This window comes from Triticum aestivum, chromosome 3B, assembly GCF_018294505.1.
Source record: "Triticum aestivum cultivar Chinese Spring chromosome 3B, IWGSC CS RefSeq v2.1, whole genome shotgun sequence".
In the NCBI taxonomy this organism is placed as follows: domain Eukaryota; kingdom Viridiplantae; phylum Streptophyta; class Magnoliopsida; order Poales; family Poaceae; genus Triticum; species Triticum aestivum.
Window position 1 is genome coordinate 597559167 of NC_057801.1, and position 17727 is coordinate 597576893.

General features: G+C 44.2%; 1 protein-coding gene across 1 annotated transcript; it reads right to left on the bottom strand.

Moving 5' to 3' along the window:
• Positions 1 to 10729: 10729 nt before the first annotated feature.
• On the bottom strand, positions 10730 to 14673 carry LOC123071180 (NADH--cytochrome b5 reductase 1; the record flags this gene model as incomplete). Its single annotated transcript, XM_044494692.1, is given in 9 exon segments — positions 10730 to 11118; positions 11244 to 11330; positions 12023 to 12088; positions 12748 to 12837; positions 12937 to 13017; positions 13163 to 13240; positions 13373 to 13463; positions 13562 to 13703; positions 14541 to 14673. Coding segments are annotated over 9 exon segments (840 nt in total). The 3' UTR covers positions 10730 to 11025.
• Positions 14674 to 17727: the final 3054 nt, after the last annotated feature.

Consider the following 17727-nt stretch of genomic DNA (forward strand, 5'->3'; position numbering starts at 1 on the left):
ACCTTCTATCACAGATTTGAAGGCAAGACATTCGTTGCTAAGAATGGATCCTTTCTAGAGAAAGGAGTTTCTCTCGAAAGAAGTGAGTGGGAGGAAAGTAGAACTTGATAAGGTAATTGTACCTTCTCCCTTATTGGAAAGTAGTTCATCACAGAAATCTGTTCCTGTGACTACTACACCAATTAGTGAGGAAGCTAATGATGATGATCATGTAACTTCAGATCAAGTTACTACCGAATCTCGTAGGTAAACCAGAGTAAGATCCGCACCAGAGTGGTACGGCAATCCTGTTCTGGAAGTCATGCTACTAGATCATGATGAACCTACGAACTATGAAGAAGCGATGGTGAGCCCAGATTCCGCAAAATGGCTTGAGGCCATGAAATCTGAGATGGGATCCATGTATGAGAACAAAGTATGGACTTTGGTTGACTTGCCCGATGATCAGCAAGCCATTGAGATTAAATGGATTTTTAAGAGGAAGACAGACGCTGATAGTAGTGTTACTATCTACAAAGCTAGACTTGTCGAAAAAGGTTTTTGACAAAGTTCAAGGTGTTGACTACGATGAGATTTTGTCACTCGTATCGATGCTTAAAGTCTGTTCGAATCATGTTAGCAATTGCCGCATTTTATGAAATCTGGCAAATGGATAACAAAACTGCAATCCTTAATGGATTTATTAAAAAGAGTTGTATATGATGCAACCAGAAGGTTTTGTCAATCCTAAAGGTGTTAACAAAATGTACAAGCTCCAGCGATCCGTCTATGGACTGGTGCAAGCATCTCGGAGTTGGAATATACGCTTTGATGAGTTTATCAAAGCATATAGTTTTATACAGACTTGCGGTGAAGCATGTATTTACAAGAAAGTGAGTGGGAGCACTACAACATTTCTGATAAGTATATGTGAATGACATATTGTTGATCGGAAATAATGTAGAATTATTCTGCAAAGCATAAAGGAGTGTTTGAAAGGAGTTTTTTTCAAAGAAAGACCTCGGAGAAGCTGCTTACATATTGAGCATCAAGATCTATAGAGATAGATCAAGACGCTTGATAAGTTTTTCAATAAGTACATACCTTGACAAGATTTTGAAGTAGCTCAAAATGGAACAGTCAAAGAAAGAGTTCTTGCATGTGTTACAAGGTGTGAAATTGAGTAAGACTCAAAACTCGACCACGGTAGAAGATAGAAAGAGAATGAAAGTCATTCCCTATGCCTCAGCCATAGGTTCTATAAAGTATGCCATGTTGTGTACCAGATCTATTGTATACCCTACACTGTGTTAAGCAAGGGAGTACAATAGTGATCTAAGAGTAGATCACTGGATAGCGGTCAAAATTATCCTTAGTGGAATAAGGAAATATTTCTCGATTATGGAGGTGAAAAAAAAAGGTTCGTCGTAAAAGGTTACGTCGATGCAAGTTTTGACACAGATCTAGATGACTCTAAGTCTCGATCTAGATACATATTGAAAGTAGGAGCAATTAGCTATAGTAGCTCCGTGCAGAGCATTGTTGACATAGAGATTTGCAAAATACATATGGATCTGAATGTGGCAGACCCGTTGACTAAACTTCTCTCACAAGCAAAACATGATCACACCTTAGTACTCTTTGGGTGTTAATCACATAGCGATGTGAACTAGATTATTGACTCTAGTAAACCCTTTGGGTGTTGGTCACATGACGATGTGAACAATGGGTGTTAATCACATGGTGATGTGAACTCTCGATGTTAAATCACATGGCGATGTGATCTAGATTATTGACCCTAGTGCAAGTGGGAGACTGAAGGAAATATGCCCTAGAGGCAATAATAAAGTTATTATTTATTTCCTTATATCATGATAAATGTTTATTATTCATGCTAGAATTGTATTAACCGGAAACATAATACATGTGTGAATACATAGACAAACAGAGTGTCACTAGTATGCCTCTACTTGACTAGCTCGTTAATCAAAGATGGTTATGTTTCCTAACCATGGACAAAGAGTTGTTATTTGATTAACGGGATCACATCATTAGGATAATGATGTGATTGACTTGACCCATTCCATTAGCTTAGCACTTGATCGTTTAAGTATTTTGCTATTGCTTTCTTCATGACTTATACATGTTCTTGTAACTATGAGATTATGCAACTCCCGTTTACCGGAGGAACACTTTGGGTGCTACCAAACGTCACAACATAACTGGGTGATTATAAAGGAGTACTACAGGTGTCTCCAAAGGTACATGTTGGGTTGGCGTATTTCGAGATTAGGTTTTGTCACTCCGATTGTCGGAGAGGTATCTCTGGGCCCTCTCGGTAATACACATCACTTAAGCCTTGCAAGCATTACAACTAATGAGTTAGTTGTGAGATGATGTATTACGGAACGAGTAAAGAGAATTGCCGGTAACGAGATTAAAGTAGGTATTGAGATACCGATGATTGAATCTCGGGCAAGTAACATACCGATGACAAAGGGAACAACGTATGTTGTTATGCGGTCTGACCGATAAAGATCTTCGTAGAATATGTGGGAGCCAATATGAGCATCCAGGTTCCGCTATTGGTTATTGACCGGAAACGTGTTTTGGCCATGTCTACATTGTTCTCGAACCCGTAGGGTCCGCACGCTTAAGGTTTTGATGACAGTTATATTATGAGTTTACATGTTTTGATGTACCGAAGGAGTTCGGAGTCCCGGATGAGATCGGGGACATGACAAGGAGTCTCGAAATGGTCGAGACGTAAAGATTCATATATTGGATGATATGGTTAGGCCAAGGGGTCAAGCCCATGAGGCTTTAGGTCGGTGCAAAAGGAGTTTTGCGGAGGCCATGGGGCCAAACGCCGGAGACCCTGGCGTCTGGCCCTGGGCCAGACGCCGAGGCCCATGGCGTCTGGGCCAGACGCCAAGGATTGTGGCGTTTGGTCCTGGAGTCCGAGTGGGACTCTTGCCTTTCGGGCAAAACCGACTTTGAGGAGGCTTTTGCTCCAAGTTTCGACCCCGGGGCTCAACATATAAATAGAGGGGCAGGGCTAGCACCAAAGACACAACAATTGATCCCTTGGATCTCTTAGCCGTGTGCGGTGCCCCCCTCCACCATAGTCCACCTCGATAATATCGTAGCGGTGCTTAGGCGAAGCCCTGCGACGGTAGAACATCAAGATCGTCACCACGCCGTCGTGCTGACAGAACTCTCCCTCGACACTCGGCTGGATTGGAGTTCGAGGGACGTCATCGAGCTGAACGTGTGCTAGAACTCGGGGGTGCCGTAGTTTCGGTGCTTGATCGGTCGGGCCGTGAAGACGTACGACTACATCAACCGCGTTGTGCTAACGCTTCCGCTTACGGTCTACAAGGGTATGTAGATTACACTCTCCCCTCTCGTTGCTATGCATCACCATGATCTTGGGTGTGCGTAGGAAATTTTTTGAAATTACTACGTTCCCCAACAGGGGCACCCCCCTCCCTAGTCCAATTCGGACCCCCTATAGGGAGGGGGCGTAGCTGCCCCTTGTGGGCTGCCTTCCCTCTTCCCTATGGCCCATGTAGGCCCAATAGTCCCCCCCGGGGTTTCCGATAACCCCCCGGCACTCCGATAAATACCCGAATCACTCGGAAGCTTTCCGATGTCCGAATATAGTCGTCCAATATATCGATCTTTACGTCTCGACCATTTTGAGACTCCTCGCCATGTCCCCGATCTCATCCGGGACTCTGAACTACCTTCGATACATCAAAACACATAAACTCATAATATAAATCGTCACCGAACGTTAAGCGTGCAGACCCTACTGGTTCGAGAACTATGTAGACATGACCGAGACACATCTTCGGTCAATAAGCAATAGCGAAACCTGGATGCTCATATTGGCTCCCACATATTCTACGAAGATCTTTATCGGTCAAACCGCATAACAACATACGTTGTTCCCTTTGTCATCGGTATGTTGCTTGCCCGAGATTCGATCGTCGGTATCTCAATACCTAGTTCAATCTCGTTACCGGCAAGTCTCTTTACTCATTATGTAATGCATCACCCCGCAACTAACTCATTAGTCACATTGCTTGCAAGGCTTATAGCGATGTGCGTTACCGAGAAGGCCCAGAGATACCTCTCCGACAATCGGAGTGACAAATCCTAATCTCGAAATACGCCAACTCAACAAGTACCTTCGGGACACCTGTAGAGCACCTTTATAATCACCCAGTTACATTGTGATGTTTGGTAGCACACAAAGTGTTCCTCCGGTAAACGGGAGTTGCATAATCTCATAGTCATAGGAACATGTATAAGTCATGAAGAAAGCAATAGCAACATACTAAACGATCAAGTGCTAAGCTAACGAATGGGTCAAGTCAATCACATCATTCTCCTAATGATGTGATCCCGTTAATCAAATGACAACTCATGTCTATGGTTAGGAAACTTAACCATCTTTGATTAACGAGCTAGTCAAGTAGAGGCATACTATTGACACTATGTTTGTCTATGTATTCACACATGTATTATGTTTCCGGTTAATACAATTCTAGCATGAATAATAAACATTTATCATGAAATAAGGAAATAAATAATAACTTTATTTTTGCCTCTAGGGCATATTACCTTCGCTTTCCTCCCACTCACTTCTTTCGAGAGAAACTCCTTCTCTAGAAAGGATCCATTCTTAGCAACGAATGTCTTGCCATCAGATCTGTGATAGAAGGTGTACCCAATAGCCTCCTTTGGGTATCCTATGAAGACACATTTCTCCGATTTGGGTTCAAGCTTATCAGTTTGAAGCTTTTTCACATAAGCATCGCAACCCCTAACTTTAAGAAACAACAACTTTGGTTTCTTGCCAAACCATAATTCATATGGCGTCGTCTCAACGGATTTAGATGGTGCCCTATTTAACGTGAATGCAACTGTCTCTAAAGCATAACCCCAAAACGATAGCGGTAAATCAGTAAGAGACATCATAGATCGCACCATATCTAATAAAGTGCGGTTACGACGCTCGGACACACCATTATGATGTGGTGTTCCGGGTGGCGTGGGTTGCAAAACTATTCTGCATTGTTTCAAATGAAGACCAAACTCGTAACTCAAATATTCTCCTCCACGATCAGATCGTAGAAACTTTATTTTCTTGTTATGATGAGTTTCCACTTCACTCTGAAATTCTTTGAACTTTTCAAATGTTTCAGACTTATGTTTCATTAAGTAGATATACCCATATCTGCTTAAATCATCTATGAAGGTGAGAAAATAACGATATCCGCCGCGAGCCTCAATATTCATCGGACCACATACATCAGTATGTATGATTTCCAACCAATATGTTGCTCGCTCCATTGTTCCGGAGAACGGCGTTTTAGTCATCTTGCCCATGAGTCATGGTTCGCAAGTACCAAGTGATTCATAATCAAGTGATTCCAAAAGTCCATCAGTACGGAGTTTTTTCATGCGCTTTACACCAATATGACCTAAACGGCAGTGCCACAAATAAGTTGCACTATCATTATCAACTCTGCATCTTTTTGGCTTCAACATTATGAATATGTGTATCACTACAATCGAGATTCAACAAAAATAGACCACTCTTCAAGGGTGCATGACCATAAAAGATTTTACTCATATAAATAGAACAACCATTATTCTCAGATTTAAATGAATAACCGTCTCGCATCAAACGAGATCCAGATATAATGTTCATGCTTAATGCTGGCACCAAATAACACTTATTCAGGTCTAAAACTAATCTTGAAGGTAGATGTAGAGGTAGCGTGCCAACCGCGATCACATTGACTTTGGAACCATTTCCCATGTGCATCGTCACCTCGTCCTTAGCCAATCTTTGCTTAATCCGTAGTCCCTGTTTCGAGTTGCAAATATTAGCAACAGAAGTAGTATCAAATACCCAGGTGCTACTGCGAGCTTTAGTAAGGTACACATCAATAACATGTATATCACATATAACTTTGTTCACCTTGCCATCCTTCTTATCCGCCAAACACTTGGGGCAGTTCCGCTTCCAGTGGCTAGTCCCTTTGTAGTAGAAGCACTCAGTCTCAGGCTTAGGTCCAGACTTGGGTTTCTTCTCCTGAGCAGCAACTTGTTTGTCGTTCTTCTTGAAGTTCCCCTTCTTCTTCCCTTTACCCTTTCTCTTGAAATAGGTGGTCTTGTTGACCATTAACACTTGATGCTCCTTCTTGATTTCTACCTCCGCAGCCTTTAGCATCACGAAGAGCTCGGGAATTGTCTTTTCCATCCCTTGCATATTATAGTTCATCACGAAGCTCTTGTAGCTTGGTGGCAGTGATTGAAGAATTCTGTCAATGACACTATCATCAGGAAGATTAACTCCCAGTTGAATCAAGTGATTATTATACCCAGACTTTTTGAGTATATGTTCACTGACAGAACTATTCTCCTCCATCTTGCAGCTATAGAACTTATTGGAGACTTCATATCTCTCAATCCGGGCATTTGCTTGAAATATTAACTTCAACTCCTGAAACATCTCATATGCTCCATGACGTTCAAAACGTTGTTGAAGTCCCGGTTCTAAGCCGTAAAGCATGGCACACTGAACTATCGAGTAGTCATCAGCTTTGCTCTACCAGACGTTCACACGTCCGGTGTTGCTCCTGCAGCGGGTCTTGCACCTAGCGGTGCTTCTAGGACGCAATTCTTCTGTGCAACAATGAGGATAATCCTCAAGTTACGGACCCAGTCCGTGTAATTTCTACAATCATCTTTCAACTTAGTTTTCTCAAGGAACGCATTAAAATTCAACGGAACAAAAGCACGGACCATCTATCTACAACAACATAGACAAGCAAAATACTATCGGGTACTAAGTTCATGATAAATTAAAGTTCAATTAATCAAATTACTTAAGAACTCCCACTTAGATAGACATCCCTCTAATCATATAAGTGATCACGTGACCCAAATCAACTAAACCATGTCCGATCATCACGTGAAAATGGAGTAGTTTTCAATGGTGAACATCACTATGTTGATCATATCTACTATATGATTCACGCTCGACCTTTCGGTCTCAGTGTTTCGAGGCCATATCTGCATATGCTAGGCTCTTCACGTTTAACCCGAGTATTTATGCGTGTGCAAAACTGGCTTGCACCCGTTGTATGTGAACGTAGAGCTTATCACACCCGATCATCACGTGGTGCCTCGGAACAACGAACTTTGGCAACGGTGCATACTCAGGGAGAACACTTATACCTTGAAATTTAGTGAGAGATCATCTTATAATGCTACTGTCAATCAAAGCAAAATAAGATGCATAAAAGATAAACATCACATGCAATCAATATAAGTGATATGATATGGCCATCATCATCTTGTGCCTTTGATCTCCATCTCCAAAGCACCTCATGATCACCATTGTCACCGGTGCGACACCTTGACCTCCATCGTAGCATTGTTGTCGTCTCGCCAACTATTGCTTCTACGACTATCGCTACCACTTAGTGATAAAGTAAAGCAATTACATGGCGATTGCATTTCATACAATAAAGCGATAACCATATGGCTCCTGCCAGTTACCGATAACTCTATTACAAAACATGATCATCTCATACAATAAAATATAGCATCATGTCTTGACCATATCACATCACAACATGCCCTGCAAAAACAAGTTAGACGTCCTCTACTTTGTTGTTGCAAGTTTTACGTGGCTGCTACAGGCTAAGCAAGAACCGTTCTTACCTACGCATCAAAAACCACAACAATATTTCGTCAAGTATGTGTTGTTTTAACCTTCACAAGGACCAGACGTAGCCACACTCGATACAACTAAAGTTGGAGAAACTGACACCCGCCAGCCACCTATGTGCGAAGCACGTCGGTAGAACCAGTCTCGCGTAAGCGTACGCGTAATGTCGGTCCGGGCCGCTTCATCCAACAATACCGCTGAATCAAAGTATGACATGTTGGTAAGCAGTATTACTAGTATCGCCCACAACTCACTTGTGTTCTACTCGTGCATATAACATCTACGCATAAACCTGGCTCTGATACCACTGCTGGGAAACATAGTAATTTCAAAAAAAATCCTACGCACACACAAGATCATGGTGATGCATAGCAACAAGAGCGGAGAGTGTCGTCCACGTACCCTCGTAGCCGTAAGCGAAAGCGTTATGACAACGTGGTTGATGTAGTCGTACGTCTTCACAATCGACCGATCCTAGTACCGAACGTACGGCACCTCCGCGATCTGCACACGTTCAGCTCGGTGATGTCTCACGAACTCACGATCCAGTAGAGCTTCGAGGGAGAGTTCCGCCAGCACGACGGCGTGATGACGGTGTTGATGAAGCTACCGATGCAGGGCTTCGCCTAAGCACCGCTACGATATGACCGAGGTGGATTATGGTGGAGGGGGCACCGCACACGGCTAAAGATCAATGATCAACTTGTGTATCTATGGGGTGCCACCCTCCTCCGTATATAAAGGAGTGGAGGAGGGGGAGGGGCTGGCCCTCCTAGGCGCGCCCCAAGAGGAGTCCTACTCCCACCGGGAGTAGGACTCCAACCCTTCCAAGAGTAGGAGTAGGAGAGAGGGAAGGAGGAGAGAGGGGGAAGGAAAGGGGGGGCGCCCCCCTCCTTGTCCAATTCGGACGAGAGGGGAGGGGGCGTGCAGCCTGCCCTGGCCGCCCCTCCTCTTCTCCACTAAGGCCCAATAGGCCCATTACACTCCCCGGGGGGTTCCGGTAAACCCCCGGTACTCTCGTATTTGTCTGAACTTGCCCGGAACCCTTCCGAAGTCCAAACATAGTCATCCAATATATCGATCTTTATGTCTCGACCATTTCGAGACTCCTCGTCATGTCCGTGATCATATTCGGGACTCCGAACTACCTTCGGTACATCAAAACACATAAACTCATATTGCCGGTCGTCACCGAACGTTAAGCGTGCGGACCCTATGGGTTCGAGAACTATGTAGACATGACCGAGACACGTCTCCGGTCAATAACCAATAGCGGAACCTGGATGTTCATATTGGCTCCTACATATTCTACGAAGATCTTTATCGGTCAAACCGCATAACAATATACGTTGTTCCCTTTGTCACCGGTATGTTACTTGCCCGAGATTCGATCGTCGGTATCTCAATACCTAGCTCAATCTCGTTACCGGCAAATCTCTTTACTCGTTCCATAATGCATCATCCCGCAACTAACTCATTAGTCACATTGCTTGCAAGGCTTATAGTGATGTGGATTACCGAGAGGGCCCAGAGATACCTCTCCGACAATCGAAGTGACAAATCCTAATCTCGATCTATGCCAACTCAACAAGTACCATCGGAAACACCTGTAGAGCACCTTTATAATCACCCAGTTACGTTGTGACGTTTGGTAGCACACAAAGTGTTCCTCCGGTAATCGGGAGTTGCATAATCTCATAGTCATAGGAACATGTATAAGTCATGAAGAAAGCAATAGCAGTAAACTAAAACGATCAAGTGCTAAGCTAACGGAATGGGTCAAGTCAATCACATCATTCTCCCAATGATGTGATCCTCTTTATCAAATGACAACTCATGTCTATGGTTAGGAAACCTTAACAATCTTTGATTAACGAGCTAGTCAAGTAGAGGCATACTAGTGACACTATTTTGTCTATGTATTCACACATGTATTACGTTTCCGGTTAATACAATTCTAGCATGAATAATAAACATTTATCATGAAATAAGGAAATATAATAACTTTATTATTATCTCTAGGGCATATTTCCTTCAGGTCCAAGGTAGACACAATAGCCCGAAGTGGAGCGATGAGTGTCAAGGCAGCCCGCCCAATCTGCATCGGAGTAGGCGGTGAGGGCGGTGTCGGCGGAGGTGTGAAGCGTGACGCCAAGATCGATAGTGCCACAAATATAGCGGAGAATCTGCTTGACGACAGCCCAGTGAACGTCTCGAGGAGCATGCATATGAAGACACACCTGCTGCACGGCATACCAGTTGAGTCAGAGTGAGGTACTGGAGAGTACCAACGATAGACCGATAGAAAGCAGCATCTGAAGCAGGAGAACCATCCATGGCACAAAGCTTGGCCTTCGTATCAACAGGCGTAGCGGCGGGCTTGCAGTTAAACATGCCGGCGCGCTCTAGGAGCTCGTGAATGTACTTCCGCTGATGAAGAAAGAAGCCATTCGGACGGTGCACCACCTCGACACCGAGGAAGTAGTGCAAAGGACCCAAGTCCTTGATGGCGAACTCAAGGCGAAGACGAGTCGTGAGCTGACTGGGGAGACCAACCGTACATGCCGTCAGGATGATGTCATCGACATAGAGCAGCAAGTAGGCCGTGTCAGAGCCCTAATGATAGATGAAGAGCGAGGCGTCCGAGCGGAACCCAAGCTGATGGAGAAACGTCGCGATGCGCTGGTACCAAGCGCGCGGAGCCTGCTTGAGTCCGTCCAAGACCCAACGGTCTATTGGTTGCATTGGCTAGAGCATGCACTTCTACAGGTATCGGAGCCAAGAGGTCTTGAATTCAAGACCCGGCTGACACAATTAAGATCAATATTTTGGTTGCATTGGCTAGAGCATGCACTTCTACATTCTTGTTTCAGCTTTTTTTTTTCTCCTCATCTTTTCCCATGGTGCTCTGTGTATCGCTGCAAAGGCTGAAAGGGTGTATCCATAGTATCGTGTGCACGTACCACGCTCTAGCGGCGTGTTAATACCAAGAGCAACACAAAAATTACAGTACAAACTTTTACCAATGAGTGATCTTGTTCGCCAAAAAAAAAAACGGTGATGCAGTCGACTGTTGGACTCACCCTATGCTCATTTTTCAAACCAATAATAGAGGTGGAGTCGAGCGAAATGTGGGCCTCTGCCTAGCTATGCAGCTAACATTTGGCCGCGAAAAAGGAGGTACTACAAGACTAAAAATGCATCGCTTCTGGAAGATATCAAGAGGGGTCGGACAGTCTCCATGCTGGATACTGTAGGGCCTGGGGGCCTTATTTTGGAGCTCCGGAAACTTAGAACTGGAACTGCATCTCCTTTGTGTATCCGAGCTCCTCAAGGTGTGCAGCCATCGCCTTGTTCATCGGAGGAGGGCCGCATCTCAAGATCTGGAATATAGCAAAGAAAACATGGATTATCTCGGGGACACGGTACATATCGGAGTTTCCATGAAAACGACCACTTGCCACTTGCTTGTAAACAAAGTTCCAAGGGATGAAGACTTGAGTTTTACCTGGATATCCTCAGCAGGTGCTGGACAGTGAGTCTTAATCATGTCCTGGGACACAAAGCCAACACCACCATTCCAGACTTCAGGAGGCTGCAAACGCAAACGACAGTATGAGATTCTGTTGCAAATGCCTTCATAGTGCAATGGAAGTCGTGACTCTGGATGTAACTCTGTACCATACAACTGGGGGTAATGAGAGCGCACAGTTGTTTAGCAGATAAAAGACAAATTCACAATGCGGATTTATTTCAGAACATGGTATTCATTCAACCAAAATATATTTAGCACATACTATCTTCAATCATTTTAAGTAGTCCAACACTATTCAAAACCTATCTGTGTGACCGGTATTATGCATACAGCTCTGTCCTGCAATTATCTAGCAGCACTACGTTACCATGTGTTCAACGATCAACAGCCTGTCCGATGTTACTGCCGTGAGAGTCATAGCAGAAATTCTGCACCTACTTATACTACTCCCTCCGTTCCTAAATATTTGTTTTTCTAGACATTTCAAATGACTACTACATACGGATGTATATAGACATATTTTAGAGTGTAGATTCACTCATTTTGCTCCATATGTAGTCACTTGTTGAAATGACTAGAAAGATAAGTATTTAGGAACGGAGGGAGTAGTTCCCAATGAATGGAGAAGTCCTGATTCCATTGTTTCCAAACAGAATTACTCGCGTGCTTCCGCATTATAAATGCAGTGTACTGATTTGAATAATATTTGATATGCACAACTAGTTAAAAGATGAGAAGAACATAGGGTGCACCTGATTCAACACGTAGAAGATCTTGAAGCGGTCAGGATATTCTTCGGCCAGGCTGTCCAGCTCTTCCTGCACAGATTAAACAGACCTATGAAGTCAGTACCAAGCAAAATAGCACAGTACTAGTGAAGCGCATCCATCATACAAGGACATCCCTTAGCTCAAGCCCATGCTGCTTTCATGATTTGAGTAACTTTGTAATTCATGTATTCAGTTATAGATGGTTTAATATTTACAATAAAAAAGAAAGCAAGGGAAGTTATATGCAAGTTTCAGTTACAAATTACTCTGTGTGACTAGTTCCCTTTTACTGCGGTACAAGTTGTGCACAAGTTCTGAATCACCTTAGACATTCTAGATATTTTACACTAAAATATCCTAGAGGGAATAAGAGGAAACAATATTTGGCATCTACTCCCTCCGTTCCGAATTACTTGTCTTGGATTTGTCTAGATACGGATGTATCTACCACTAAAATGAGTCTAGATAAATCTGTATCTAGACAAATCCAAGACAAGTAATTCGGAACGGAGGGAGTAAGTGTTATATCATCAACAACTATACGGAATAGATACATCGCTGATAACAACCTTATAAAGTTCTACTAAATGTGTCAAATATGCTCACAGTAACTCTGGTCTAATGGGTTAACATCATATGGTTTCTGTATCAGAGACTGCACGAAAACCAAAAAAGAGTTTCTACAGAAAAAAGGATGGCGATTCCACCTTCAGAAGAATGTCTTCAGGTGTGACATTTGCATAGACTAGATGAACCTTCGTTTTGTCATTAGGGTTCTCGAGAATTGCCCTTGCAACCTGTGAGAACAGAAAAAAGATTGTTAGTGGAAACCAAACAAACGGGTCTGTAGCATCATTGACTGCAATATAGAACTTTGTTTGAACTTTTTTTTTTACTTGGAACATCGGAGTGATGCCAGATCCACCAGCCAGCATTCCGAAAGCTCTCACTTGTCCTACTTGGTACTTGAAACGACCCTAGATCAGAGAACAAATCATGTTAAACTTATAATTAGATGGCAAATAAGCATGACATTGGGAATGTGGACTATAAATAACAACACCTGTGCAGCTATTTCTTATGAAACTAACACAGGTTGCTCATGATAAAAAAGAGTGTTACCTTAGGTCCCTTTACAGACATATAATCACCAACTTTCATTTCACGGAAGTGATGCGACATTCTTCCTTGAGGGTACATCTGAATTATGGGGAAAGGGAAATATTAAAAAAAGAAAAGGTGAAGAAACTACAGCTGAACACACAATCATGTGGAGCAAAAAGATAAGATTGTTAACCAATATTATTGTAGTATAAAGAAATGAACACATACCTTTATAACAAGCTGAAAATTTCCAAGATCAGAATCCAATGTAGTAGGTGTGTAAGGCTTGATTACTTCTTCACCGGTAGCATCTTGACCTCTGAATAAAAGGAGGGAACATTAACATGATTAAAGTTTGAAAGAAGTATACATTATAAAAGCAAACTTCAGAATTTAGAAGCAGCACATAATTCAAACCTGCAACTGATATGTTGACCAATTGGAAGGCCTAACACAGAGGTAGGGGTTGGAAGAGCAAATCGGAATTTGGCAACATTATGGCTTATTTGTGTCTTTTCCACAAGTTTAAACTTCCTGAAGTTCTCAGGATCCAAGCAGCCTGATGACAGCAAAAAGAGCACCAAGAATGACATTAAGCTCCAGCAGAAAGAATGCTCGAGCAATTTTTTTATTTGGTTGATGAAACAAAGAATGGAAGAAGTAATGAATGCTAGAATGAGGTGTGAAATTCCACAAGCAATTACTTAAAAATTCTACAGAACCACGCAGCAAACCAAACAATTTTTAATTTTTTTTGCAGAATAACAGGTGCACAGTTATTAAACTCACATCAGTAACCCATCCAAATCCATAATCTCACAACAAGCGTAATAGATGTTAGCCAGTATGCAACGCTTCTTTTCAAGTACTACTCATGATAACATGGCAAGACTAAATCAAGCAAGACAAATGGGGAAAATCTGCCCGTGGCACAGCTCTGCTTAGGCGGTTAGGCCGTCCTGAAATGGAGCCAGCAGGTAAAAATAACCGCGGCTCATATCTTCTAGTCGTTCAACAGACCTGTCTAAACACGAACAATACTTGGCTGGTTCAGTTCAGTTAGGAAAACAAACACTTCATTGGTTTATCATCTCCATATAGCGAGCGGCATCGACACAGTAAACGGCCACTGCCCAGACCAAGCCCAGCAGGAAGCAGGAAGCAGGTAGTGTCTGTCACCACGAAAAGCACCCGCTCACAAACCAATTCAGCAATTTTCACAGTACAATGGCCGAATTCGCGGCTCCACGGCCTCTCATCGGAAACTAACTGAAAGCTGTTGCGACTCCGGCCCACCAGGACACCAGATCGCATGCGAAATCACAGGCATCTCATGTAAGCATGCGTCTATCTGCCGAAATATGCACAGCACAGCCATACGCGGATACATACATACCCTTGGGCCTCTTGGACCGGCAGAGGAGGAGTGCGGCGCCCACGGCGACGGCGACGACCGCTACGGCGACGGCCACCATGGTCTCGACGCTCCGCCCCTGCAGGAAATCCATGGCCCCCTTCCTCCCGCGCGGCTGTCTGTCTGTCTGTCTCCCTCGCGACGCTCGGGGCGGGGGTTGGTTGGTTGGGTGCCTCGGGCTGCGGTGTTTGGTGCGAGATTTAGCTGGGTTTGGAATTAGAAGACGGGGCGGGCGCGGGGTTAGCTGCGGGAGCGGGGGTAGGTGGGGTGCGGTGGTGGTGACTGGTAAGACGGAAACCGCCGGTGGTGACTGGTGAGACCTGTGGGCGCGGCGCGGTGCGGTGGCGGAGATCGCGAGGTCGTATTCGCCCTTTTGCCCTCGCCACAGTTCAAAACACAGAGTCTGAATTTCAGGTGTGCAAAAGCACCTTCAGAAACTGTGAATACACTGCAAAAGTACCTTCAGAGACGCAAACAGAGCCTGAATTTCAGGTGTGTCTCGGTGAGCACACTGCAAAAGTAGCTTCAGAAATGCTAGTGGTACCAAACTGTGATGACACGGCACATTGCAGTCTAGTCTGAACAAAAGGCGATTTCCTGCGTGTCATTCGAGAATCACGAACTGAAGCTAAGCATGTGGATGAACTCATTTTGCTGGTAATGCATGTTTAGTGCATCGCCACAGCGGGGGTTGGGAGAGTAATTTCGTGCTCGCATCAATCGCTGTCTGGGTATGGGACGCTGGGCCCAGCTCTGTGATCGACCGGAATGGCTCCCTCATCCCAACGTGGATTGATTGGTAGTAGATCGATAGATAGATGCTCTGGTCTGGTCAGTTTTTCAATTGGCATCGGCGGGCTTGGTCACTTGTTTAGACCGCTTTCTACCACCACGCCACTTGTGCGTCTGCATTGCCAGCGGTCGGACCGGTCCACCGGCTCGGCTGATTGGTTAGACTTGGTCATGTATGGACTATGGAGGCGGAGCAGCAGCCGCACACTTGACACTTTCCACCAGCTTGAAAGGGAGAAACTCATTCATGTTGATACCTCCACTTGGCCACTGAGGCATTCTATCTTAGATTGGTGGCTTGGGATGACCGATGATTCCCTTCCCAACCGGAAGGGCATGGCCTTGCTCACCATGCTCACCACGTGGATGATATGGAATAAGACAAACGCTCGCGTCTTCCGTGGCAAGGACACTTCGCTTATGGTTATTGCTGACAACATCAAAAAGGGATGCACCGTTTTGGGTCACCGCGGGAGCTAAGAAGCTAGGGTCCATCGTGTCGGGGGAGTGATTCCTTCTTGTATCGTTAAGGGGTGTCAGTAACGCAAACTCCGTTCTCTCTTCCTCCACCTCCTCCTCCTCCTCCAAGAAAGAAAGTTAGGGTTTGTGTCTCTCGCCGGCGCCGGCGCAGGTCCGCCTCGTCTCCCTAGGGCCATGGAGGCGTGGTGGATCCTGGCAAGGGCCGGCGAGAGGGCTCCGTTTTTAGTCGTTTTTTTCAATCTTGTTAGGGTTTGTGTCCTACTCGGGAAGGCGAGACGGCGGCGGCTCCCTGAAGATGGAATAAAGGTCTCCCCTCCTAGCCCTCGTTCCGGCAGTGCGTCTAGCATCGTTGGTGAGCGTGTGGAGGTGTGTCTCCGGCAGATCTATCTTTGGTGGATTTGCTCGGATCTCGTCGTTGTTCGTCTACGTTCATGTGTCTTCGGTTTGGATCCTTCCGATTTACGTTATTTTTCATCGGCGGCGGTTGCTGTTCTTGGGTGCTGGTCCTATGGGGCCTTAGCACGACGACTTTCCAACTGTCTACTACAACAAGTTATGCCCGGCTCCGGCGATGGAGGGGCGATGACGGCGGCGCGCCTTCGGCTCGCTTCGGTGCTTGTAGTCGTCGCTAGGTGGTCTACGAATCTGGATGTAATTTTTATTTCTGGTATTCGTTGTACTGCCATGATTGAAGATGAATAGATTGAAAGTTTTTTCGGAAAAAAAAACGGGTTTGCTAAAACTCAGCTAGCTGAGAAATAAATTGGTCTCATTCACATCTCTAGCCATCCGATCTAAAGATGCAGAGATTCATGCGTGCCGTTTTTTTCTCGTGCAGGGACGCGGGCACGGCAGCCGAAGTCGTTTTGTTTTGTCGGCCTGTTTGTCCAAGCTGTAGCGACATGCACCAGCGCATTACTAGGCGCCAGCTACCACAGTCCATACTCATGTTTTTTGTCTGCTTTTTTTCATGTCTGCAGATTAATAGGGAAAGCTACCCTGCAGATCTTGATTCACGTGACTTATCTTTTGTCCTATTTTTTGTATTTTTTGTTGTTGTTATCATTTGACTTTTCTTTTTTAACATTTTCTTTACCTTTTGCTAAAAATAAATCCTTATATGTAAATACTTGTAACTAAGTCTAGTTGGATGGGATTTTCTTAATGAAATGGCTAACTCACATCTAGATGTTTTTTAGTGATCTCAAATCTAAGTGTTTAACCATCGGATCTATGTGTCTTTAATTTCGTGCACGAGCGATCCGCTCGACTCGCGACCGTGGGTGTCGCGTTGTTACGGACGGAGGGCTACAACGGGGCGGGCTGGTTCTTGTTTTTTTTGTTGGGCCGGCCTTTGTTTGTTTTGAGCTCGAAGTGTTGAGCTCACGTCGTCATAGGCTCAGTCTTGTGCATACGGAAGTGAAGGAAGTTTGCACAATGGCCAATGGTTGTGAGTTTTTTTTTTGATATTGCAATCGCTCATGTTCATGTCATTTTTCAGAAGAAGTTGTTTAGATATATTTCACCATTTACTTTTTTCTTTTAATCATTTTTAGGTATGTATTTTTTTGCCCATGTCATCAGTGTCCTTTTTTGTTATTAGCCAATTTATTTTTTTCTTTACCTTTTTTGTTTGATGCACTTTTTCCATATCAAATTTCTACTGTCTATGCAAGTGTAAACCCCTCTTGACTCCGGATTTTGGCCTTTTTTGCAGTTTGTAGTCACTTCATTTGCAAGTAGCCATCTAGCAATCGAATTTTTTATAGTTTTAGTTGCCCAGTTTTACAAATCCACCCTCGATTCACGAACAATTTTTCTTTCAAAGTTGTAATTTGTCCCGGTTGCAAATCAATCATCAAGTCAAAACTGTCCCCAGTGTCCAGTCAACCCTCAA